This window comes from Hemitrygon akajei, chromosome 6 (assembly GCF_048418815.1).
Source record: "Hemitrygon akajei chromosome 6, sHemAka1.3, whole genome shotgun sequence".
In the NCBI taxonomy this organism is placed as follows: Eukaryota; Metazoa; Chordata; class Chondrichthyes; order Myliobatiformes; family Dasyatidae; genus Hemitrygon; species Hemitrygon akajei.
In genome coordinates this window covers 48,346,030-48,368,531 of record NC_133129.1, presented here as the reverse complement: position 1 = coordinate 48,368,531, position 22,502 = coordinate 48,346,030, and the positions used below count along the sequence as shown (strand labels likewise).

Sequence of the window (22,502 nt, the reverse complement as noted above, 5' to 3'; positions counted from 1 at the left end):
CCTGGATATTGGAAGATCCCCACACGCTCCACGGAGTTCGTAATAACTTTAGTGTATGCATTTATTTCTTTCCCCAAGTAACCAATTATTTCATCTTCGGAGCACCTATATATTTAATCCTGTCTTTTGTAAATAAGGGCGCCAAATTTTCAAAAATGTTTCATATTTATCTCTTAAATTGTAAGTGATTTTTTCAAGTGGAATACAGCCATAAATTTCGTTCTTCCAACGATCTATACTTAGATATGTATCCGATTTCCAAGTCACTGCAATAGCTTTTTTGGCTACTGCCGATGCAATTTTTATAAATTCTTTCTGATATTTATTCAATCTGGATATCGGTTTTATCCCTTCAATATTACCTAGTAAAAGTAATGTTGGGTTGTGTGGAAGTTGTATTCCAATGATTTGTTCCAGTAAAACTCTTAAATTTGTCCAAAAAGGTTGAATTTTGGAGCAAGACCAAGTAGAATGTAATAAAGTACCAATTTCTTGGTTACATCGAAAACACTGATCAGATAGATTTGGGTTTAATTTGTTTATTTTTTGTGTAATATATAGTTGATGTAAAAAATTGTATTGCACTAATCTTAATCGAACGTTTATTGTATTTGTCATACTCTCAAGACATAGTCTTGACCAGTTTTTTTCTTCAATTTTGATATTCAAATCACTTTCCCATTTTTGTCTTGACTTATGGACTCCTTGTTTAATTGCCTGTTTTTGAATCAAATTATACATACAAGAGATAAATTTTTTAATCTTTCCTTTTTGAATTAAAGTTTCTATTTCATTGAGTTTCGGTAGTAACATTGTTTGACCTAGCTTTTCTCTTAAATAAGCCCTTAGTTGAAAGTAGCAAAAAAGAGTGTTGTTTGATACTTTATATTTATTCTTTAATTGATCAAATGACATTAATATACCTCCTTCAAAACAATCTCCTATATATCTAATCCCTTTTTGAAACCAATTATATAAAAGTTGATTATCCATTGTAAAAGGAATAAGTCTATTTTGGATTAAAGATCTCTTTGCTAATAAGGATTTCTTTGTCTCATCGTCAACATTTATCTTATTCCATAAATCAATCAAATGTTTTAATATAGGAGATTCTTTCTTTTCCCGTATCCATTTAGATTCCCTTTTATATATAAAGTCTTCTGGTATGTTTTCTCCTATTTTATCTAGTTCTATTCTGATCCACGCCGGTTTGTCTTTCTCAAAAAAGGATGCAATAAATCTAAGTTGATTTGCTTCATAATAATTCTTAAAATTTGGAAGTTGTAACCCTCCTAGCTCAAATTTCCATGTCAATTTTTCCAACGATATTCTTGACATCTTACCTTTCCAAAGAAACTTCCTCACATATTTATTCAGCTCTTGAAAAAACTTCTGGGGTAATTGTATTGGTAGTGATTGAAATAAGTATTGTAATCTAGGGAATATATTCATTTTTATGGTATTTACTCTACCTACTAATGTTATTGGTAATACCATCCATTTATCAAGATCTTCTTGAATTTTTTTCAATAATGGTAAATAATTTAATTTGTATATGTTCTTTATATCATTATCGACTCTTATACCTAAATATTTTATACCATTTGCCGGCCATCTAAACTGGGTTATTGATCGACATTGATTATAGTCTCCTTTAGTAAGAGGTAAAATTTCACTTTTGTCCCAATTTATTTTGTAACCTGATACTTTCCCATATTCTTCTAATCTATAGGATAATTTACGCAACGATTGCAATGGGTTTGTTAGATAAAGTAGAACATCATCAGCAAATAAGTTGATCTTGTATTCTTCTTGGTTAACTCTAAAACCCTTAATATCTGGGTCCATTCTGATCAGTTCAGCTAATGGCTCTATCGCCAACACAAATAAAGCAGGTGATAATGGACAACCTTGCCTAGTTGACCTTGTTAACTGAAATGGTGTTGAAATTTGACCATTTGTCACTACTTTAGCTTTGGGATTAGTATTTAAGGTTTTAATCCATTTTATAAAGGATACTCCTAATCCGTATTTTTCCAAAACCTTAAATAAAAAATCCCACTCCAATCTATCAAATGCTTTTTCTGCATCTAAAGCAACTGCCACGCTCATTTCCTCCCTCTTCTGCGCTAAATGAATTATACTAAATAAGCGAGTTACATTATCTGCTGATTGTCTATTTTTAATAAATCCTGTTTGATCCATATGTACTAATTTTGGTAAGCATTTAGATAATCTATTAGATAAGATTTTTGCTATTATTTTATAATCAGTATTTAATAAAGAAATCGGTCTATATGATGATGGCTTTAAAGGATCTCTATCTTTTTTTGGCAATACTATTAAAATGGCTGTCGAAAAGGATTCTGGAAGTTTATGCGTTCTTTCCGCTTGGCGTATTAACTCCATAAGAGGAGGAATTAATAAATCTTTAAACTTTTTATAGAATTCAGGCGGAAAACCATCTTCTCCTGGAGATTTATTACTTTGAAGTGATCCTAGGGCTTCTTCGACCTCTTTCAATGTAAAAGGCATATCTAATCCCTTCTGTTCTTCCGTATTTAATTTTGGAAGAGTTATTTGTGATAGAAACCTTTCTATCTTGACATTGTCATTTTGTGATTCTGATTTGTACAACTCAGAGTAAAAATTCTTAAAAGCTTCATTAATTTCTAAAGGTTTATAAGTAAGTTTATTTACTCTTGTTCGAATTGCATTTATTGTTTTAGAAGTCTGGTCTGTTTTTAGCTGCCATGCAAGAACTTTATGTGATCTTTCACCTAGTTCATAATATCTTTGTTTAGTTCTCATAATTGCTTTTTCCGTTCGATATGTTTGGAGCGTATTATATTGTAACTTCTTGTTAATGAGTTGTCTTCGTTTTTCTTCTGTCATATTTCTTTGGGATTCTTTTTCTAATTTCGTAATCTCTTTTTCCAATTGATCTATTTCTATCATATATTCCTTCTTAATTTTAGAAGTATAACTTATTATCTGACCTCTCAAGTATGCCTTCATTGCTTCCCACACTATAAATTTATCATCAACTGAATGTGAATTTATATCTAAAAAGAACTGAATCTGTTTTTTCATAAAATCACAAAAGTCTTGACGTTTTAATAATATTGAATTAAATCTCCACCTATAAACTGATTCCTCTTTATCTGTCATTATCATTGTCATTATTAAAGGAGAATGATCTGACAGTATTCTTGCTTTATATTCCACATTTTTCACTCTATCTTGAATATTTGTTGATAATAGGAAAAAGTCTATCCTTGAGTATGTTTTATGTCTATTTGAATAAAATGAATAATCTCTTTCTTTTGGATTAATTCTTCTCCATATATCAATCAGATTTAAGTCTTTCATCAATGATAGAGTTAATTTTACTGCTTTTGATTTTGTAACAACCTTTGTTGATCTATCTAAAGCTGGATCTAGACAAAAATTAAAATCTCCACCTATTAATATTTTATCATGTGCGTTGGCCAAATTCAAAAAGACCTCCTGTATGAATTTTACATCATTTTCATTTGGTGCATAAATGTTCATAAGGGTCCATAGTTCTGAAAAAATTTGACAGTGTATAATTAGATATCTCCCCGCCGATTCAATTAATATGTTTTGTATTTTAATTGGTAGATTTTTGTTAACCAAAATTACAACTCCTCTCGCCTTTGAATTAAATGAAGCTGCAATAACATTTCCAACCCAGTCTCTTTTTAATTTCTGGTGTTCTGTGTCTGTTAAATGAGTTTCTTGTAAAAAAGCTATATCTGTTTTCATTTTTTTAATATATGTTAAAATTCTTTTTCTTTTTACTGGCCCATTAAGCCCATTAACATTAAAACTTAAAAAGTTTAGTAGATTAGTCATTATTTTTTTATTATATTATTCCAATCTATAATAATACCTAATCTTTCCACTTTCATGGTATCTTGGGAAATCTTTATAAAAATCTCCGTGTTGCTATGTGTGTCCCCACCAATCATCCAGGCTAAAAGATAGAAGAAAATTAAAATATTAAGAAAAAAACAAAATACCCCCCTACTAATGTTGTGGAAAAATAACACAACATTACCCCCCTCTGCTGTACGGGTCATGGCAACCGCCATGATTACACACGTGAATCCCGCAGTAACCGATCCAAAGCTCCCCAGCCCCCCCGCAACACAAAAATGTATATGTATAAGAAGAGAAAAAAAAAGAAATACCATTCTCATTTAGTATTTCTAAAATTTTGCTCCCCTTTTCTATAATATCCATAAATGTCCATCAATTCTGTTTGTTGGGTCTATCTTCATAGCGAATAGATGGAAGATCTTGAACAAACTCCTCCGCTTTTCGATAATCGGGAAAAAAAATTTTTCCTTCCTCCAAAAAAATTATCAGTGTTGCTGGATGACGCATTGTAAATTTGTAACCCTTTACCCATAAGGCTTTTTTCACTGGGTTAAATTCCTTCTTCCTCTTCAACAGGTTGTGACTTATATCAGGGTAAAAAAGGACTGGTTTTCCTGCTATCATCAATGGCCCGTTTCTATTTTTGGCACTTTGGGCAGCAGCCTTCAGGATCTTTTCTTTGTCTTGGTATCGTAAGCATTTTATCAAAATTGATCGTGGGTTTTGATCAGCTCGAGGTCTTGGCCTTAAGGATCTATGAGCCCTTTCGATCTCAATTGGAATTTCTCCTTCCATTTCCAACTTTTCAGGGATCCATTTTTGAAAAAAATTTATCGGGTCTTCTCCTTCTATATCTTCTTTAAGTCCAACAATTTTAATATTATTTCGTCTACTGAAATTTTCAAGCTTATCAATTTGTTCCATAAATTGTTTTCTTTCTGATGCCCAAGCAGCATTTTCATTTTCTATTTTGTCCATTCTTTCAACCATGTCCTCCGTTGTAGTTTCCAAGTCCGTAATTCTTTTTTCCATTTTTTCCTGTCTCTTTGTCATTTTATCAAGCATAATCTCCATTTTGGTCATTTTTTTTTCGAGTCTTTTTTGATTATTTTTAATGTGTCTAATTTACGCATTATTTGCCTCAAAGTCTTTTCTATATTTCTAGAAGGACTTTTAGCTTCTTCTTCATCTGATCTTTCCGAGACATTTGACTCTCCCTCCGATTCACTGTCACTTTCAGTTGCAGTGGTAGCTGGGCTTTGTAGTTCTTGTTGCTCCCGTTTACGCATGCTCCGTCCTTCGGGTTTGCGCAATTCACGATGACCCTTCCCTTCAGGAATGGCCATTGTTGCCGCGGTCTCTTGTTCCGCCTCGCCGGTGGCACAACGTACCTGAGACCGCGGTTCCTCGGCAGACGTGGGCCCCGCTCTTGTTCCAACTTGCGTAATCTTCCCGGTATTAGTTTTCTTCATCTTCCTTCTTTGAGGCATTGCTTGACACAGTCCGGAGTAGTTTATAAGTAACTTTTAGAAGATACTGACTAACTTTTCTTCATTTAGACATTAATTTATTAACTTTTTACGGGAGAGCTGGGTTCCAGCGTCTCGATCCTACGTCATCACGTGACGTCCCCTGACCTACCTATTGTTGCACAACATATGCTCTCAGGTGCACAGTGCTTTTACCATGGGAAAATCTAGGGCAGCTCCAGTAAAGTCAGTTTCCATCCCTCATAGGGAGCTCATTGCTGCTACGATGACAAGCCCTATAGACACATATAGGAGGAACAAGTTGAATGTACAGTTTCAGGACTCAATATTTCAGACTGATAGCACTTCTGTACTGAAGCACATCAAGAATGAAACTTCCAGGTCCCAAACCTTCATTGCAAACTTTTGTTGAACCACTGCTGTAGTGAATATTTAGGGTAAATGAGATGGGATGCCAGTTAAGCATGATGCATTGTCCTAGTCATTGGCTATATAATGAGAGCTCCAGCAGCTACATTCATGTGAGCAAATTTGCTTGTAGATGGTGGAGATATTTTGGCAAATCACTTGTCACAGAAAATACAGTTCTTAACCTGTACTTGTAGCCACAGTATTTATCTGGCTGGCCCATTTAAATTTTGGGAATTTTGATAACTGGAGATTAAGGGATGGTGAAGTCATTGAATATTGAGATAGATAGGCTGTCTCTCAATGACAATGATAACTGACGAACACTTAGCAGAACTCTGATTGTTTTCTGGGTCATGTTGCACGTGGGTACATGCTCAAAACTCAGAAATGCAAACTGAAACTAAACAATCTCAATCACTAACAATGGTATGACTTTACAACAGAACCAAGATTATCCCTGAAACAACTGATGTTTGATCAATAATACTGACCTAATGAACTGCAGTTATATTCAACGGCTGATATGATTGGTTTGCAACAATCATAACTATCTTGGGGAGAGTCAATGAATGGTTTTCCACCCAGTTCCCACTGACTTCCATTTTCTCCAAGCACTTATATATTGCATTTGATCATATAGGGACCCTTAATTAAAGATAAGCACTGCCACTGGAGCTTTGAAATTCACTTATTTCTTCTATACTTTAAAGCATGCTAATGGACCAAGGCTACAATGAGGTCTCGAATAGTGAGATCCCAAAACCCAAGTCTTACGGGTGAATGTATGTTGCTTTATAACCCCATTGATGACACCTTACATTACTATGTTTAAAACTGAATCTACCAAAAATAGTGGTTTTATTATCCAATTGAATTTGAATTGATTTGACAGGAAATATCTGAGGGATTTTCCACATCTTGATATTCAATCTATATTTGGTCCTGCTGCTGACGCTGGAGCGCTACATTTGAACACTGCAGCTGAGATGTTATTAGGGCCCGTACATTTGCCCTCAATTGATTTCACACAGGTCAGAGATAGTCCATTCACCTGCTACTTAACACCATAAGATATAGGAGCAGAAGTAGGCCATTTGGCCCATCGAGTCTGCTCTGCCATTCGATCATGGCTGATATAATTCTTCCAGTCATCCCAACTACCCTGCCTTCTCCCCATACCCTTTGATGCCCTGGCTAATCAATAACCTATCAATCTCTGCCTTAAATGCACCCAATGTCTTGGCCTCCACAGCCATTCGTGGCAACAAATTCCAGATTTACCACCCTCTGACTAAAGTAATTTCACAGTCTTTCTGTTCTAAATGGACATGCTTCAATCCTGAAGTCATACCCTCTTGTCCTAGACAAGACAGAGGCTTCAGCCATCTCATCTGTGTTCATGCTGGGCTGAAACAACAATAAAGAAGGGGATGTTTATGGAAACCCCTCTTTATATAGTCATAGAGTAATATGCCATGGATGTCAGAGGTAAGTTTTTCCACACAGAGAGTGATGGGTGCATGGATGAACTGCCTGCAAAAGTGGTAGAGGCAGATACAATAAGGTCTTTTAAGAGACTCTTAGATAGGTACATAGAGCTTAGAAAAACAGAGGGCTATGCGGTAGGGAAACTCTAGGCAGCATGTAGAGTAGGTTACAATGGTCGGCACACCATTGTGGTCCAAAGAGCCTGTAATGTGCTATAGATTTCATCAGCCCAATTCATGCATACCAACCAAGATGCCCATCTAAGCTATTCTTATTTGTCTATGTTGGGCCCATTTCCCTCCAAGCCTTTCCTAACTATGTACTTCTCTAAATATCTTATAAATGATTAAGTATTGTTAAACACTTCCTCTGGCAGCTCATCATCTTTTATTTATAGTTCTGTTTCTGATTCTACTAACACACACTATAGTACTGGTTTGATAAACTTATGTCCTTCGAAGTCTCAACCAACTCTACTAACGACAGTTTTACTAACCACTTGGTGAGGAATACTGAAGTCCCTCATCCAGCAATGATATGTGACCTTGCTTTGAGCAAGTAGTATTTAACAGGATTTAACATAAGACAGGAAGATCTGACACCATGTGAGCTTTTTCCTCCCAACTGTATATCTCAGTGCAGCACACTGATAAATTTGTCGTGACATGTGATACAGGTTATTTCTACATATCTTGATGGAGGAATCTGCAAGTTAAATGTAAGGAAGGATTCTCTTTGACTTATCAGCATATTATGTGATTTGGCCATTTGACAGTTCTCCCATTTTAGGCACATGTTTAGATATTCGTAAGATGGACTTTACTGGACAAGTGAATGATGTCCAAATCTGATATCCAGAGGTCCGCTCAGTTTTAATGCCAGCTGGCTATGGAAATGCAAACTTCAATCAGTATTTCAACAGATCACAAAACAGGCATAGTCAAAGTATAACAATTTTAAAACAATCTGCAGAAAAGATGCCTGTATGTATGACCTCCTGTGTCTTCAGCTGGACTCACCACTGGGCATAGTATCAAAGCAATGATGCATTGAGCAGATGTGCTAGATGTACAGTTCATCATATTCCTCAGTTTATAAAAGGTACTTATTAAATACTTACTTACATTAGGCGGCAGCAGAATCAGATTCTGAGCCTAATAAAACTTATCTTTGCCAGTTTACCTTTTTACAGAGAGTTATTTAACATTTTATGGTGTTTCATTTATTTTTATATCGCATTTATAGTCATTCCTATTTTAATTGGTTATTTAATTGACCCTATTTGAACAGTTTTTAAATATCTGACCAGATACATTTGAAACAATTCCACAAACATTTAAAACAGTCCCAAAGGTCTATGATAGCAATGCAACAAACATAGAGTCTGGTCCTCCTTGCATAATACCTCTCAGCCAAGTCATCTTAATCAACCCTATGTATACGAAAACAATAGTGTGGATAAGCAATATGTTAAGACATCTACAGCAGCAGGTTGCATCCACAACAATATAGACCACACTATTTTGAGATAGCCATTTGACAGAAATTAGATATTGCAGACAGCAGTTGAAAGAGTCAGCACAGTACTAAGGACAATACCAGAAAGACCCATGCAAACTCTCATTTAGAGAATGCAAATGTTTCCCATAGCAATAGATACAGTATACACCACTGTGCAACTGGGTGTTGGGAGTTCCAAACCAACAGACCTCCGGTAGGCAGGATGCACAACCCTTCCTCCCTCCCCATTATCCTCAACATGGGTGACTCCCAGGGCTGTGAGCCAAGCCCACTGTACTCTCTGCTCACAATTGACTGCACTGCCAAACACCTGAGTAATCACATTGTCAGATTTGCCGATGACACAGCAATGGTGGAGCTCATCACCAACAATGATCAGACAGCCTACAGAGAGGATGTGGAAGAGCTCGTGGCCTAGTGTCTGGTTCACCTGTACTGTAAAGCATTGTGCTAGCCATACACTACCGTACTGTCCCATATACAGAGAAGTGCCGGAAAAGGGCCAATAACATCATGAAAGATCCCACCCACTCTGCTCATGGACTGTCTGCCACTCTCCCTTCAGAGAGGAGGCTACACAGCATCAATGCCAGACTCAAAAACAGTTACTTTCTCCAAGCAGTAAGGCTGATCAACACCTACTCCCACTAACCCACCACTCCATACTCCTGTATCTAGCGTCACTTAATGGACATACAATCAATATAAATAAGCTAGCGTATGTAGTTATATTTATTGTGCTTTTTAAATCATTATTATTATGTTTATCTTTATGTGTTTTTTGTGCTGCATCTGATCCAGAGTAATAATTATTTTGTTCTCCTTTACACTTGTGTACTGGAAATTACATTAAACAATCTTGAACTTGAATTTGATAATGCTGCAATTTTGGTCAATGCTTCTTATGCTTATGAGCTGGACTGTATGTTATCAATGACTGTCATTCAGCAAAGTTTGTTCATTAGTTTTAAAAAGGCTTTATAGGTCAAATGGCATTCTCTAATTCAAAAAAAACTTTTTTGGGATTTGATAATCTGTATCAATATAGCGACATAATGTTCCCTAAGAAGAAAAACACATTAAAGCATTTCAAACAGGCATACAGAAAATAAAAAACTAAGCCAAGGAAGACTAATACCTCACTTGACAGTGCCTTGAAAATAAAGTTCCAAAAAATAACAGGCAAGAGACTTTTCCCAAGAATCTTATTTTCATACAATTATGCAATTTTCTGAAGTAAATGGAAACAGCCTGAAGCAAGCTAAGCTGATGCATGCTAGCAGCCTGAAGCAAACTAAAAATGCATGCAAACATAAGATGGGAAAATTCTGTTTCATATTGTGCTTGTTAAAAATTTGTGATAGTCACTGATCATTTTGGATTCAGAAAAGCCACTTTTCTTTTACTAAATACTAATGAATATTGGCCAACTACTGAAACTACAATATTAAACAGCAATGTACTGGGTATTTTCATAAGGCTGAAATGACAATTTTTCTAAATAAATTGTTACCTGTTGGGTTCTGTTTTTGTTTCTTTTTGGTTCTCTTTTTGCTCTCAGAGCCTGATTTTGCAAATAACGGCAGCTTTGATTTCTTTTCATTGTAATCCTTTACTGAATATCCATATTCCGAGGGGTTCTTTGGAATTGTATTCTGCTTAGACATTCCGGACTCTTCCATTCCATTTTCATTTTCCTGAACACAAAATCTGGCCTTAATTTCTTCTTGATCTTTGGCTCTTTTAGACTTGGCCACAAATTTCTTTCTTTGTCTTCCTTTTTTGCCTTCTAACTTTGTTTTATCAAAAGGCAACAAGTGTTTTGAATGGGATGAAGCCAAATTTATTGAGTTTGATTCTAAAAACTTATTAGAAGCACTTGTACTCTGATCAAAAAGTTCAGCCTTTTCAGTTCTGTCCTTAGATCCCGTAACATAGAAATGAGGTTCTTGGTGTAATTCCTCTTGTAACTTTTCCTGATTTTTATCTCTATCAGATTCAACTACAGATTTTTTCCTTGACCTTGCAGATTTCAATTTTTTTGGTCTGGGAGGTGAGTGGAATGAAGATTCATTGTGTACTTCCTTTTGCTCCTTCTCAGTAGTACTTTTTAATGGATATGCAGGACGTTTCCGAGATTGATTTTCATATTTTGCTTTGTTTTTTTTATTCTGAGCTAACTGATTTTTATCACTTATCTTTGATTGAATAGTGAATGTTTTCTCTTTTGCCGCCTTCTGTTTTCTTTCCTTGTTTTTTGTTGTCTTTGCATCCACAACACGTTCCTTCTCCAATTCAACTGGATCCTGCTTTTGTACAAAGGCTTTCTTTGGTATTGTAATCCATGACTTAAAACAGAAGTTTTCCTCTTCTTCCGAGTCAAATACAAATTCAGTGTTGGGTGCTGAAGTAACAGGAGTAAATTGTGCAACAGGGTGTGGTAATGCAGATAAAGCAGACCTGTGGAAAAAAAAAGAAAATCACATTCTTCTCTGGCATCAAGACTATTGTTGGCATTAAACCTAAACTAATGTATGACAATAGACACTACTTATTATAACACAAGAGGTACATTAAGACCAAGCCAGCTCCCAGCATCAAAATCCCAGTCTCATACACACTCTTAATTTATTCTCTCATGTTCTCACATAAACTTCCCTTTGATTATTTTGCCACTTATCTACAGCAAGTAGTAATTTACTACGGCCAATTAACCCACTGTCAGGTCTTTAAAATGTAGATGGTACAAGGAACCCATCAGCAAAAATCATGGTATTGTAGCGGTGTGCTACACACAGCGCTGGAATAACGACACGCAGGCAGTGAGTTGCAGTTGCGTTAAAGCTTTATTCCAAATTCGCGGCCTCACTTTTAAGCCTTCCCGTTCCCGCCCTCCCCGGGCGGGAATGCTATAGGGGCACATATTCACAGTCCCTTCCCGCGCATGGGCTTTTCCCCTCGCTGGTGAAGAAGGCCTGGCGCCCTTTTTGGGGCCGGCCTCCCTGCCGGCGCGCACCGTTTTCTGAGCCGGTTCGAGTGCGCTGGGAAGTGGGTCGCCACAGTATTAAGAATCTGAAATTTCCACATTGACAATCCTCAAAGTCAGGATCAAATTTGGACTCTGCAGCTTTGAGGGAATTCCTCTGCTGCCATCAGTTGCTTGACGTTACATGTCCAATAGAAGGCCAGTTGTCCTTAAGCACTTACAGTTCCACCAGATGTCTGAACGTAAGAAAACCATTTATGGCTATGCATTATTTAGAATGCAGTTAAGTTTCCACAAAAGCTAATGGTTTCACATCTTACAATCTATAACAGTACATGAGAGTGAGAAACATAGAATCATTTTGATTTTTGTATGTTTGTAAATTTTGCTTCATCATACTGCTTCCATGAGAAAATTAATCATAAAAATAACACCCTGAGTTAGTAAAGGCACTAGATTATCAGGGAACTTTTTGGCTCAGCAACATTGTCCAAATAAGACCTACTAGCCCAACTAAATTAAATCAAGGCAGCTAATTAATAGTCCCATGCTATTTCAGAAATGTCAATGACAGAACAATTCAACATTGAAGCCATACGGTTCTCCTTTCAGCAGTAACAGAAAATCCACATGCTGTTCATAAATCACATTTGTTGAAGATATGATAAAATAGCTTTCAGGGATTGAAGTTACATCACTAGTGTACATCAGTAAATAATATATGCTTATAGAAATTGCAAACAAAATTTGAAAATTTATAGATGACATTAAATTTAGATATAGTTAAAATTAAGGAAGACAGCAATAAATATCGTAGAATAACCTAATTGGGAGAAACGTACATAATTCACAACCACTGACACTGAGTTGGGATTTCATTCTAAGAGGCTGGTCTTACATAACGACATTGTTATGTAAAACGTTTTACGCACAATTTTGTTGTGTAGTTTTTGAAGTTCAATAAAATGTGTTCCTTAAGGTTGTTATAGCCTGGGGTGCTAATGGGGACAAGCTCCCACTACTTATTTAATGCTGCGAATGGTGCGCCACAAATAGTCTCCGACAACCAAGCCCAGCTCCTGGCCTTCATGCGTGGCTTCGCTATTAAGCCCAGCAGAACCATTTCTACTGACAGGAGAAGGGGCAAAGGCAGATTACTGGCACCTTAAAACCAGTTGCTTCGGGTAGATGGGGCTCATTAGCCATGTCTGGCAGATCATCTTGGAGAAGGAAAGCTCTGATCTCAAGCCTCCGCTGCCTTGCAGCTATACCCCCTCATAGGGAAGGCTTTGGGAGTAAACCCCAAGGGAAAAATCCGAAGCTGGAGTCCTGACAACAGTCCTACATCGAGTTCAAGACAACAGCGATCTGTGAACACCGTGGATTCCAGCTGCCAGGATCATCTACTGTCTATCACAGACACCCTTTCTGGGCACCGCTTCCTGTGCGACACAGGTACTCAGCTGTGCGTTGCCTATTAATTAAAAAACAAACAGTGATGAAACCTCACTGGAGGCCGCCAATGATTGCAAGATCCAGACTTATGGGACACAATGGGTGATGTTCTGCTTCAGTGGGCGACGTTACACATGGGACTTCATCCTGGCTAAAGTGCTCCAAAGTCGATCTAATTAGGGGCTCTACGCCCAATGGTGTTTGCCACTCACGTTGTGATTACATACACTTTAACTAGGCCACCACCCCTAATCATTACCTGGTCCCACACATTCAAGACATTTCTAGTTAATTTTTTCCAAAGTTGATCTAGTTAGGGGCTATCATCAGGTGCCTATGTGCTTGGAGGACATTCTCAAAACAGCTGTGATAACCTCATTTGGCCTTTTTGAGTTTCTGCACATGCTATTTAGACTGACTGAAAAATGCAGCAGACTTTCCAATGGCTGAGGAACTGTGTACTAAAAGCTTAAATTTTCTTTCTGTTTACCTGGATGACATACTTGTCACCAGTGCTTCCAAATCCGCTTAAGCCAACACAGGTTGATTATTAACCTGCTAAATCCTAGTTTGGGTTGTCGACCATTGGCTTTCTCTGCCATCACATCCCTGCAGAAGGTGAGAAACCCCTCCCATCAAAGGTAGCTGCTATTATGGATTACTACTAAAAACTTAGTACCTTCCACTAATTTTCCCTCTACAGGACCAGATATATGAGTATTTGGATAGACAAGGACTGATCAGGGATAGTCAGCATGGCTTTGTGCATGGTAGGTTGCATCTAACTAATTTTATAAAGTTTTTCAAGAAAGTTACTAGGAAAGTTGACGAAGACACAGTAGTGAATGTTGGCTACATGGATTTCAGCAAGGCAGCTGATATGGTTGCACACAGGCAGTTGCTTGGCATTCATTATGAAGTAGTAAACTGGATTAGACATTGGCTTTGCAGGAGAAGCCAGAAAGTGGGTTGTAGATAGTTGCCTCTCTGACTGGAGGCCTGTGACTAGTGGAGTACCACAGGGATCGGTGCTGGATCCATTGCTGTTTGCTATCTATATCAATGATCTGGATGATAATATGGTTAACTGGAGCAGCAAATTTGTGGAAGACACCAAGATTGGGGGTGTAGTGAACAGAGAAGACTATCAAAGCTTGCAGCAGGATCTGGACCAGCTGAAAATTAGCAGATTGAATTTAATGCAGGCACTTGTGAGGTGTTGCACTTTGGGAGAACCAACCAGGGTAGGTCATACATAGGGAGCAGTAGAACACTGAGGAATGTGATAGATCAAAGGGATCAGGGAATACAGGTCCATAACGTAACGCAAGTGGCTGCAGGTTGATAGGGTCATAAAGAAACCATTTGGCACATTGGCCTTCATAGGTCAAAGTACTGAGTACAGGAATTGGGATGCTGTGTGGAAGTCATGCAGGACATTGGTAACTCCCACTTTAGAGTACTGTGTGCATCTTTGGTCATCTACCTACAGGAAAGATGTAAAGATTGAAAGAGTACAGAGAAAATTTACAAGGATGTTGTTGAGACTAGAGGACCTGAGTTATAAGGAAAGATTGAATAGGATAGAACTTTATTCCCTACATAGAAGATTGAAGGAAGATTTGATAGAGGTGTACAAAATTATGAAGTAAGTGCAAGCAGACTTTTTCCACTGAGCTTGGGTGAGACTGCAACTAGAGGTATGGATTAAGGGTGAAAGGTGAAATGTTTAAGGGAAATTATGTCGTGGTTTTTCGTGCCTTACAAATGACCAAGAGACGCAGAAGATTCTTCAAGAAGGGTTAAACTTTAATTTGCAAATCAAAGCTGAGACAGTCATTGAGCTAGTCGCTGATTGCCCACCGATCCCCGGACACAGCATTTTTTATAGCAATCTCCTGGTCCAGTTGCTATAGTTGCATATCACACGTACTATCTTGTCCCTATTGTTTCTACCCATTGACTTAATCATGTTCTAATCTACATCTCTGTAGCTACCTCTCATTAACACACCATTGTCATCTTAAGACTTCAGTCTCCTATCAAATTGAGTACATGCATAGCAAATAGGAAACTTCAAAGCTGACTACATCTCTTAGCTACCTCTCATTAACACATCATTGTCTTCTACATTCCTAGCATTTCACATAGCTTTGGTTACACAGCAAATAATACAAGTTTTATACTCCATAATATTTTATACTCCATTTTATACTCCAATAACACGAGGGGTAACTTCTTCACTAAGAAGGTTCCTAAGAAGGTTGGCGTCATTCAATGTCTGTAGTGAGATGCTGAAGATGTTCTATAGGTCAGTTGTGGAGAGCGCCCTCTTCTTTGTGGTGGCGTGTTGGGGAGGAAGCATTAAGAAGAGGGACGCCTCACGTCTTAATAAGCTGGTAAGGAAGGCGGGCTCTGTCGTGGGCAAAGTACTGGAGAGTTTAACATCGGTAGCTGAGCTAAGGGCGCTGAGTAGGCTACGGTCAATTATGGATAACTCTGAACATCCTCTACATAGCACCATCCAGAGACAGAGAAGCAGTTTCAGTGACAGGTTACTATCGATGCAATACTCCTCAGACAGGATGAAGAGGTCAATACTCCCCAATGCCATTAGGCTTTACAATTCTACCGCCAGGACTTAAGAACTTTTTAAAAGCTATTATTAATGCTTTTTGAGACGGTGATTTAGATGCATATCATATTTTTTTTTACTGAGTTAAGTATTGTATGTAATTAGTTTTGCTACAACAAGTGTATGGGACATTGGAAAAAAAAAGTTGAATTTCCCCATGGGGATGAATAAAGTATCTATCTATCTATCTACTCAGAAGGTGGAGAGAGTGTGGAACAAGCTACCAGCACAACTAGTGGATGTGATTTCGATTTCAAAGTTTAAAAGAAGTTTGTACAGGTTCATGAATGGGAGGGCTATGGTCTGAGTGCAGGTTGTAGTGATTTGGCAGTTTAAATTGTTTGGCGCGTGCTAGATGGACCAAAGGCCTGTTTTTATGCTGTAGTTTTCTATGACTGTGTGTTTTCCATAATACTTTCCTTCATGATTTTTTTTCCAGGTTCACTCTTATCAAGGAAGATACTATGGTCACAGGATCTCTACTGGAGAAATAAATTCTCTGCCTTCTCAGATGGAATAAAGGTTAGATTATTATCTCAGAAGTACTTCCCCAAGTGTAAAAATATCAAAAGTAAGCCAATTGAAAGCCATGACTGTTCCTGGTTTTAAAATGTCATAATAATTATCTGTCACAACGTTCTGGAAAATAAGATGAAAACTTACTTTATCCCAAATCTTGCTTGAGGAATAAGTGGTGCTTCTTTCTGTTGTTTTTCAAGTCCAGAGGTAGATGGGACAACGTTCTCAGATGGGACAACGTTCTCAGATGGATATCCCTTTTGTTGATTCACAAAAAAGTTGCTCAAGACCCCAGGTGTTTTACTTGTATTTAAGCTTCTATTGCAATAAAAAATAATGAGTAACACTTAAACAAAGCATTTAGGAAATGTGGCAACATGCAAGACTAATGTGCAATCCTAATTTCTTAAGTAGAAGTTGCTGCAGCTTTCTATAGTAACATGACCCATCAAGAACCAATGGAATTTAAGTATATAACAACATAATATTACCCCAAATGCCATCATCAATGTATTAATCATACAGCAGGAAAACAATTTTTTTTCTGCATAATCTGTCAGATCCTATCAGGATTTTAAAAATTTAAATGAGATATCCTTTTTATTCTTCTAAATTCTAAACAAAGATAAATGTATCAGTATTACAGTGGAGTAAAGGGGAATTACAGAGGTATGTGGTCAGCTGTCTACTGCCCATTACGCCACTGGCGTTTAGGGCTGCAGTGAAGGTCCTCTATCTCTGGCGGTGCTCAGGGCTTCCTTCATCATGTCAGTAGGTCGATTTTCATTACCGTCAGGCATGCAAGTTCTGGATTGAGACTCAGACGTAGAAGGATTTTTCATTGCTGTTTCATTACTTTTTTTCTATCAGTCAGGCTTTGTTAGCCCTGAGCTGAAACCCTGAACTGGAGGACCAGTGGACTACTCTTACTCTGGCCTCTACCCTTTCACCTATTTGCATGGATGACGCTACCAGGAGCATAACGTTCTCACTACAGCCAACATAGCACTCTGGGTTATTGAGGCATGCGAGCCTCCAAACCCTATGACAAAGTCATGATCCTCTTGGAGGATGAGGCCAGCTGATGTGGGAGTAAAAGCCTGCCGAGTTGAAGGAGAGTGGTAGGTTGGATCGAAATGGGCTTGGTGACAAGAAGCAAAGGGTAAAAATTGACAGGTGGTTTTGAGACAGGTTAGTAGACAAATACAATCTGCCTAAACGAATAGCACACAAACAATTGTACTTTTCATGCTTTTACTGAACACATTGTTGAATTATTCACTGTCCAGGCTGGCAAAAGTATGTGTACCCTTGTATTTAATAATAGTATAACCATATAACAATTACAGCACAGAAACAGGCCATCTCAGCCCTTCTAGTCCGTGCCAAATGCTTACTCTCACCTAGTCCCACTGACCCGCACTCAGCCCATAACCCTCCATTCCTTTCTGGTCCATATACCTATCCAACTTTACTTTAAATGACAATACCGAACCTGCCTCTACCACTTCTACTGGAACCTCCTTAAGCAATAATAATCTCCAGCAAGTGTTTCAATTGGGTTAAGGTCTGGACTCTGACTTGGCATTCCAAAACATGAATTTTCTTCTTTTTAAACTATTCTACTGTTAATTTACTCTTATGTTTTGGATCATTGTCTTGTTGCATCATCCAGTCCAGGATGTTGCCTGGATTGTGGAGCATGCCTTATGAGAATAAGTTTAATGAACTTGGCTTTTTCTCCTTGGAATGACAGAGGATGAGAGCTGACCTGACAGAGGTGTATAAGATGATGAAAGGCATTGATTGTGTGGATAGTCAGAGGCTTTTTCTCAGGGCTGAAATGGCTAACATAAGAGGGCACAGTAGGTAGGTACAGAGGGGATGTCAGGAGTAAGTTTTTTTTTACGCAGAGAGTAGTGAGTGTGTGGATGACGAGCAGCAATAGCTGGATTTTCTGAGAGCAATATGGAAGGTGCAGCATAGATAGTGTTATGAGTGATGAACAGACCTGATGGACAATGGGGTGCAGAGTTAACTATTCTCCCCCCCCCCCCGAGAACTACGAACTATTGCTGTTGCTATGCTGCTCATGACAGAGAGAGATGAAACACAGGCAAAAACATCTGCTACAGATAAGAGGGGGAGAGAGACTGTTGATTTACTGTATTTTGACTCTTCCTGGATTATTTACCTTCCACTACAAGGACTTTACTTTGCTTGTTAACATACTTCAGGAGATAGCACAAGTGGCCTGATTTAATGGACACGGTCATTCAGAGTTGATGGCTAGCTGAGACCCCGTGAGTGGGGATAAAAGACAGGTCTGGAGAGACACCCTTCAGACACACCAGTGGACACTGACTGAGTGTTGGGAACCCACAGAAATGTGGGGGCTTCGGAGACCGAACCAGGAGATCGGTCAGTAAAGCTCACAGTGTTACAGCAGGGCCGGTGGGGACTTGTGTGTGTGTCCACTCATGCCAGAGTGATGAGTCCACCACAGAAGAACGGTCTAGCTGAAGAACAGAGGGGTCATAACTGAATGATCACAACAACACGACGGATTCAAGAAAGCCACAAAAGGTTTGCCTGCCGCAACTGTTGCTGTTACATCTCACTCGCTCTCTCTCTCTCCCCAACGATTTCAATACAACCATAACCTCAGCATTTATGAACTGAACTCTATACTTTCCTATGACAATTCATTTACCCCTAGACATCGAAAGAACTTGTTTATTATTGATTATTATTATTCCTACACTTTTAGGTTTATTACTGCTATCTTGTTTTATACGTATATTTGCATTTTTGATATTGTATTGTGTAGTTTACTAATAAACACCTTTAGTTTGGTACCACCAGACTCCAACAGATTCTTCTTTCTCTGCTGGTCAGACACCCAGTTACGGGGTACGTAACAATAGATACATCCCAAAGAAGTAGTAGACTTCTAAAGGCAGAATGATGCAACCATGGCTAACAAGAAGTCAAAGCCAACATGAAAACCAAAAAGAGGACATATAATAGAGCAAAAATTAGTGGAAAGTTAGAAGCTTGGGAAGCATTTAAAAAACCAACAGAAAGCAATTAAAAACGGTCATAAAGAAGGGAAAGATGGAATACGAAGATAAAGCACGCCAATAATATTAAAGAGGATTCAAAAAGTTTATTCAGATATATAAAGTGTAAAAGAGAGGAGAGGGGAGATATAGGACCACTGAAAAATGATGCTTGAAAGGTGGTAATGGAGGACAAGGATACAGCAGATGAACTAAATAAGTATCTTGTATCAGTCTTCACTGTGGAAGACACAAGCAATATGACAGAAGTTTGAGAGTGTCAAGGGGAAGTGTGGGCAGTTGCTATTACTAGGGAGGAGATGCTTAGGAAACTGAAAGGTCTGAAGGTAGATAAGTCACCTGGAATAGATGGTCTACACCCCAGGGTTCTGAAAGAGCTAGCTGAAGAGATTGTGGAGGCATCAGTAGTGATCATTCAAGAATCAATGGATTAGGACATGGTTCCAGAGAACTAGATAACTACAAACGTCACTGCACTCTTCAAGAAGGGAAGAAGGCAAAAGAATGGAAATTATAGGCCAGTTAGTCTAACCACAGTGGTTGGGAAGATGTTGAAGTTGATTGTTAAGGATGTTGTTTCGGGGTACCTGGGGGCACTTGATAAAATAGATCACAGTCAGCATGGTTTCCTTAAGGGAAAATCCTTCCTGACAAATTTGTTGGAATTCTTTGAAGAAATAACAAGCAGGATAGACAAAGGAGAATCGGTACATGTTGTGTACTTGGATTTTCAGAAGGCCTTTGAAAAGGTGCCACACATGAGGCTGCTTCACAACTTAAGAGCTCACTATATTACATGGATAGAGCACTGGTTGATTGGCAGGAGGCAAAATGTTGGAATAAAAGGGCTGCCATAGACCATAGTGTTCCACAGGGATCCGTGTTAGGTCCGCTTCCTTTCACATTATATGTCAATGAATTGGAATTGATGGATTTTTGGCCAAATTTGCAGGCAAAACAATGGTAGGTGGAGGGGCAGGTAGCGTTGAGGAAGCAGAGAGGCTACAGAAGAACTTAAACAGATTAGAAAAATGAGCATAGAAATGGCAGATGGAATACAGTGCCAGGAACTGTATGGCCATGCACTTTGGTAGAGAAATAAAAGCATATTATTTTCTAAATGGAGAAAAATTCAAAATTCTGATGTGCAAAGGTCTTGGGAGTCTTTGTGTAGAATTCCCTGAAGGTTAATTCACAAGTTGAGTTGGTGTTGGGGGAAGGCAAATATGATGTTAACATTCATTTCGAGAGAACTAGCATATACAAACTAGGATGTAATGTTGAGGCTTTATAATGTATTTATTTATTGAGATAAAATGAGGAATTTACACTACACACTGCATCCACAAAGGAAACAGCATTATGAAGGACCCCATGCACCCCTCATACAATCTCTTCTCCCTCCTGCCGTCTGGGAAAAGGCTCCGAAGCATTCGGGCTCTTACGACCAGATTATATAACAGTTTCTTCCCCCAAGCTATCAGACTCCTCAATACCCGAAGCCTGGACTGACACCTTGCCCTACTGTCCTGTTTATTATTTATTGTAATGTCTGCACTGTTTTTGTGCACTTTATGCAGTCCAGTGTAGGTCTGTAGTATAGCTTTCTCTGTGTTTTTTTTATTACGTAGTTCAGTCTAGTTTTTGTACTGTGTCATGTAAACCATGGTCCTGAAAAACATTGTCTAATTTTTACTATGCACTGTACCAGCAGTTATGGTCGAAATGACAATAAAAGTTGACTTGACGACTGGAATAGACCTTTCTAGCCCTTCAAGCCACACTACTCAGCAATCCCCAATTTAATCCAAGCCTAATCATGGGATAATTTATAATGACCAATTAACCTACCAACTAGTACATCTTTGCACTGTGGGAGGAAACCAGAGCACTCAGAGGAAACCCACACAATTATGGGGAGAACGTACAAACTCCTTGCAGGCAGAGGCAGGACCAAAGGACACTGGTTCAGAATAGAGGGACGTCCATTTAGAACAGAGATGAGGAATTTCTTTAGCCAGAGAGTGTGAACATGTGGAATTCATTGCCATAGACAGCTGTGGAGGCCATGTTATTGGGTACATTTAAGGCAGAGGTTGATAAATTCTTGATAAGTCAGGGCATGAAACGTTATGGGGATAAAGGAGGCAGGAGTTTAGGACTGAGAGAGAAATGGATCAGCCATGATGAAATGGCAGAGCAGACTCAATGGGCCTAATTCTGCTCCTATATCTTATCTGATAGTCTTATATGATCTAGTCATTCGTTTAACAAATCCATGCTCAATATCCCCAATTAAGCCTTCAGAAGCTTTTTTAGTAACTTCTCCAATAATCGCTAGAAATATTCAGGAGGGAAAGGTGTGAAAAGAGAAATAACCAATACTTCAGGTCCAGGATCTCTCATCAGAACTTTTCATTTACTGATATTTTAAGTCATTTATGATTTAATACATTTTAGCACAACTTCATTCTCACCCTCTACATATAAACAATCCTTTTAAGTTTGCTTTTCTTCTGATTCATTGATCTGCATTTCTTGTCTTGCAGCCAAATAACTATCCCTGATTCTTCATGCTTCTTTCTTATTCATTGATTCCAGCTGGTCTATTATTTAATAATCCTGTTACATCTCCCTTCTTACAAATAGCTATAATTTTAGCAATTTCACAATACTCTTGCAACGTACCTTATTTTAATTAGTTATTAAGCATATCCAGTCGTGCTTCTTCTCTTTAGGGGAATTCAAAATTCACAGATGGAATCAATTAACTAGCATTTTATCACCCTTAATCTTGCCTAATTAAAAATTCTCCTGTTTTAGAGATAGTTCTGTTGTGCCCAACTTTCTTGGCAGTAAATATTTATACAATCATCTGCTGAGTCATGGCTCAGTTTTTATAATTTTTTTAGCTTCGTGAGGATTGTTTTGGGGACAGAAAGGGAAGACAGGTTAGGGTTTATGTGCAATGATGAGAGGGAATTAAAAATCAGGCCACTGATGTGGTT

General features: G+C 38.1%; 1 protein-coding gene across 1 annotated transcript in view; it reads right to left on the bottom strand.

Annotated features, from left to right (window-relative positions):
• LOC140729061 (uncharacterized) overlaps window positions 1-22,502 on the bottom strand; it is a 124,284-nt gene that overhangs the window by 39,403 nt on the left and 62,379 nt on the right. The window contains exons 10-11 of the mRNA XM_073048342.1: window positions 16,556-16,729; window positions 10,330-11,276 (exon numbers count right to left, since the gene is read on the bottom strand). Of these exons, the coding sequence (XP_072904443.1) occupies window positions 10,330-11,276; window positions 16,556-16,729 (1,121 nt within the window). The remainder of the gene's footprint in view (window positions 1-10,329; window positions 11,277-16,555; window positions 16,730-22,502) is intronic.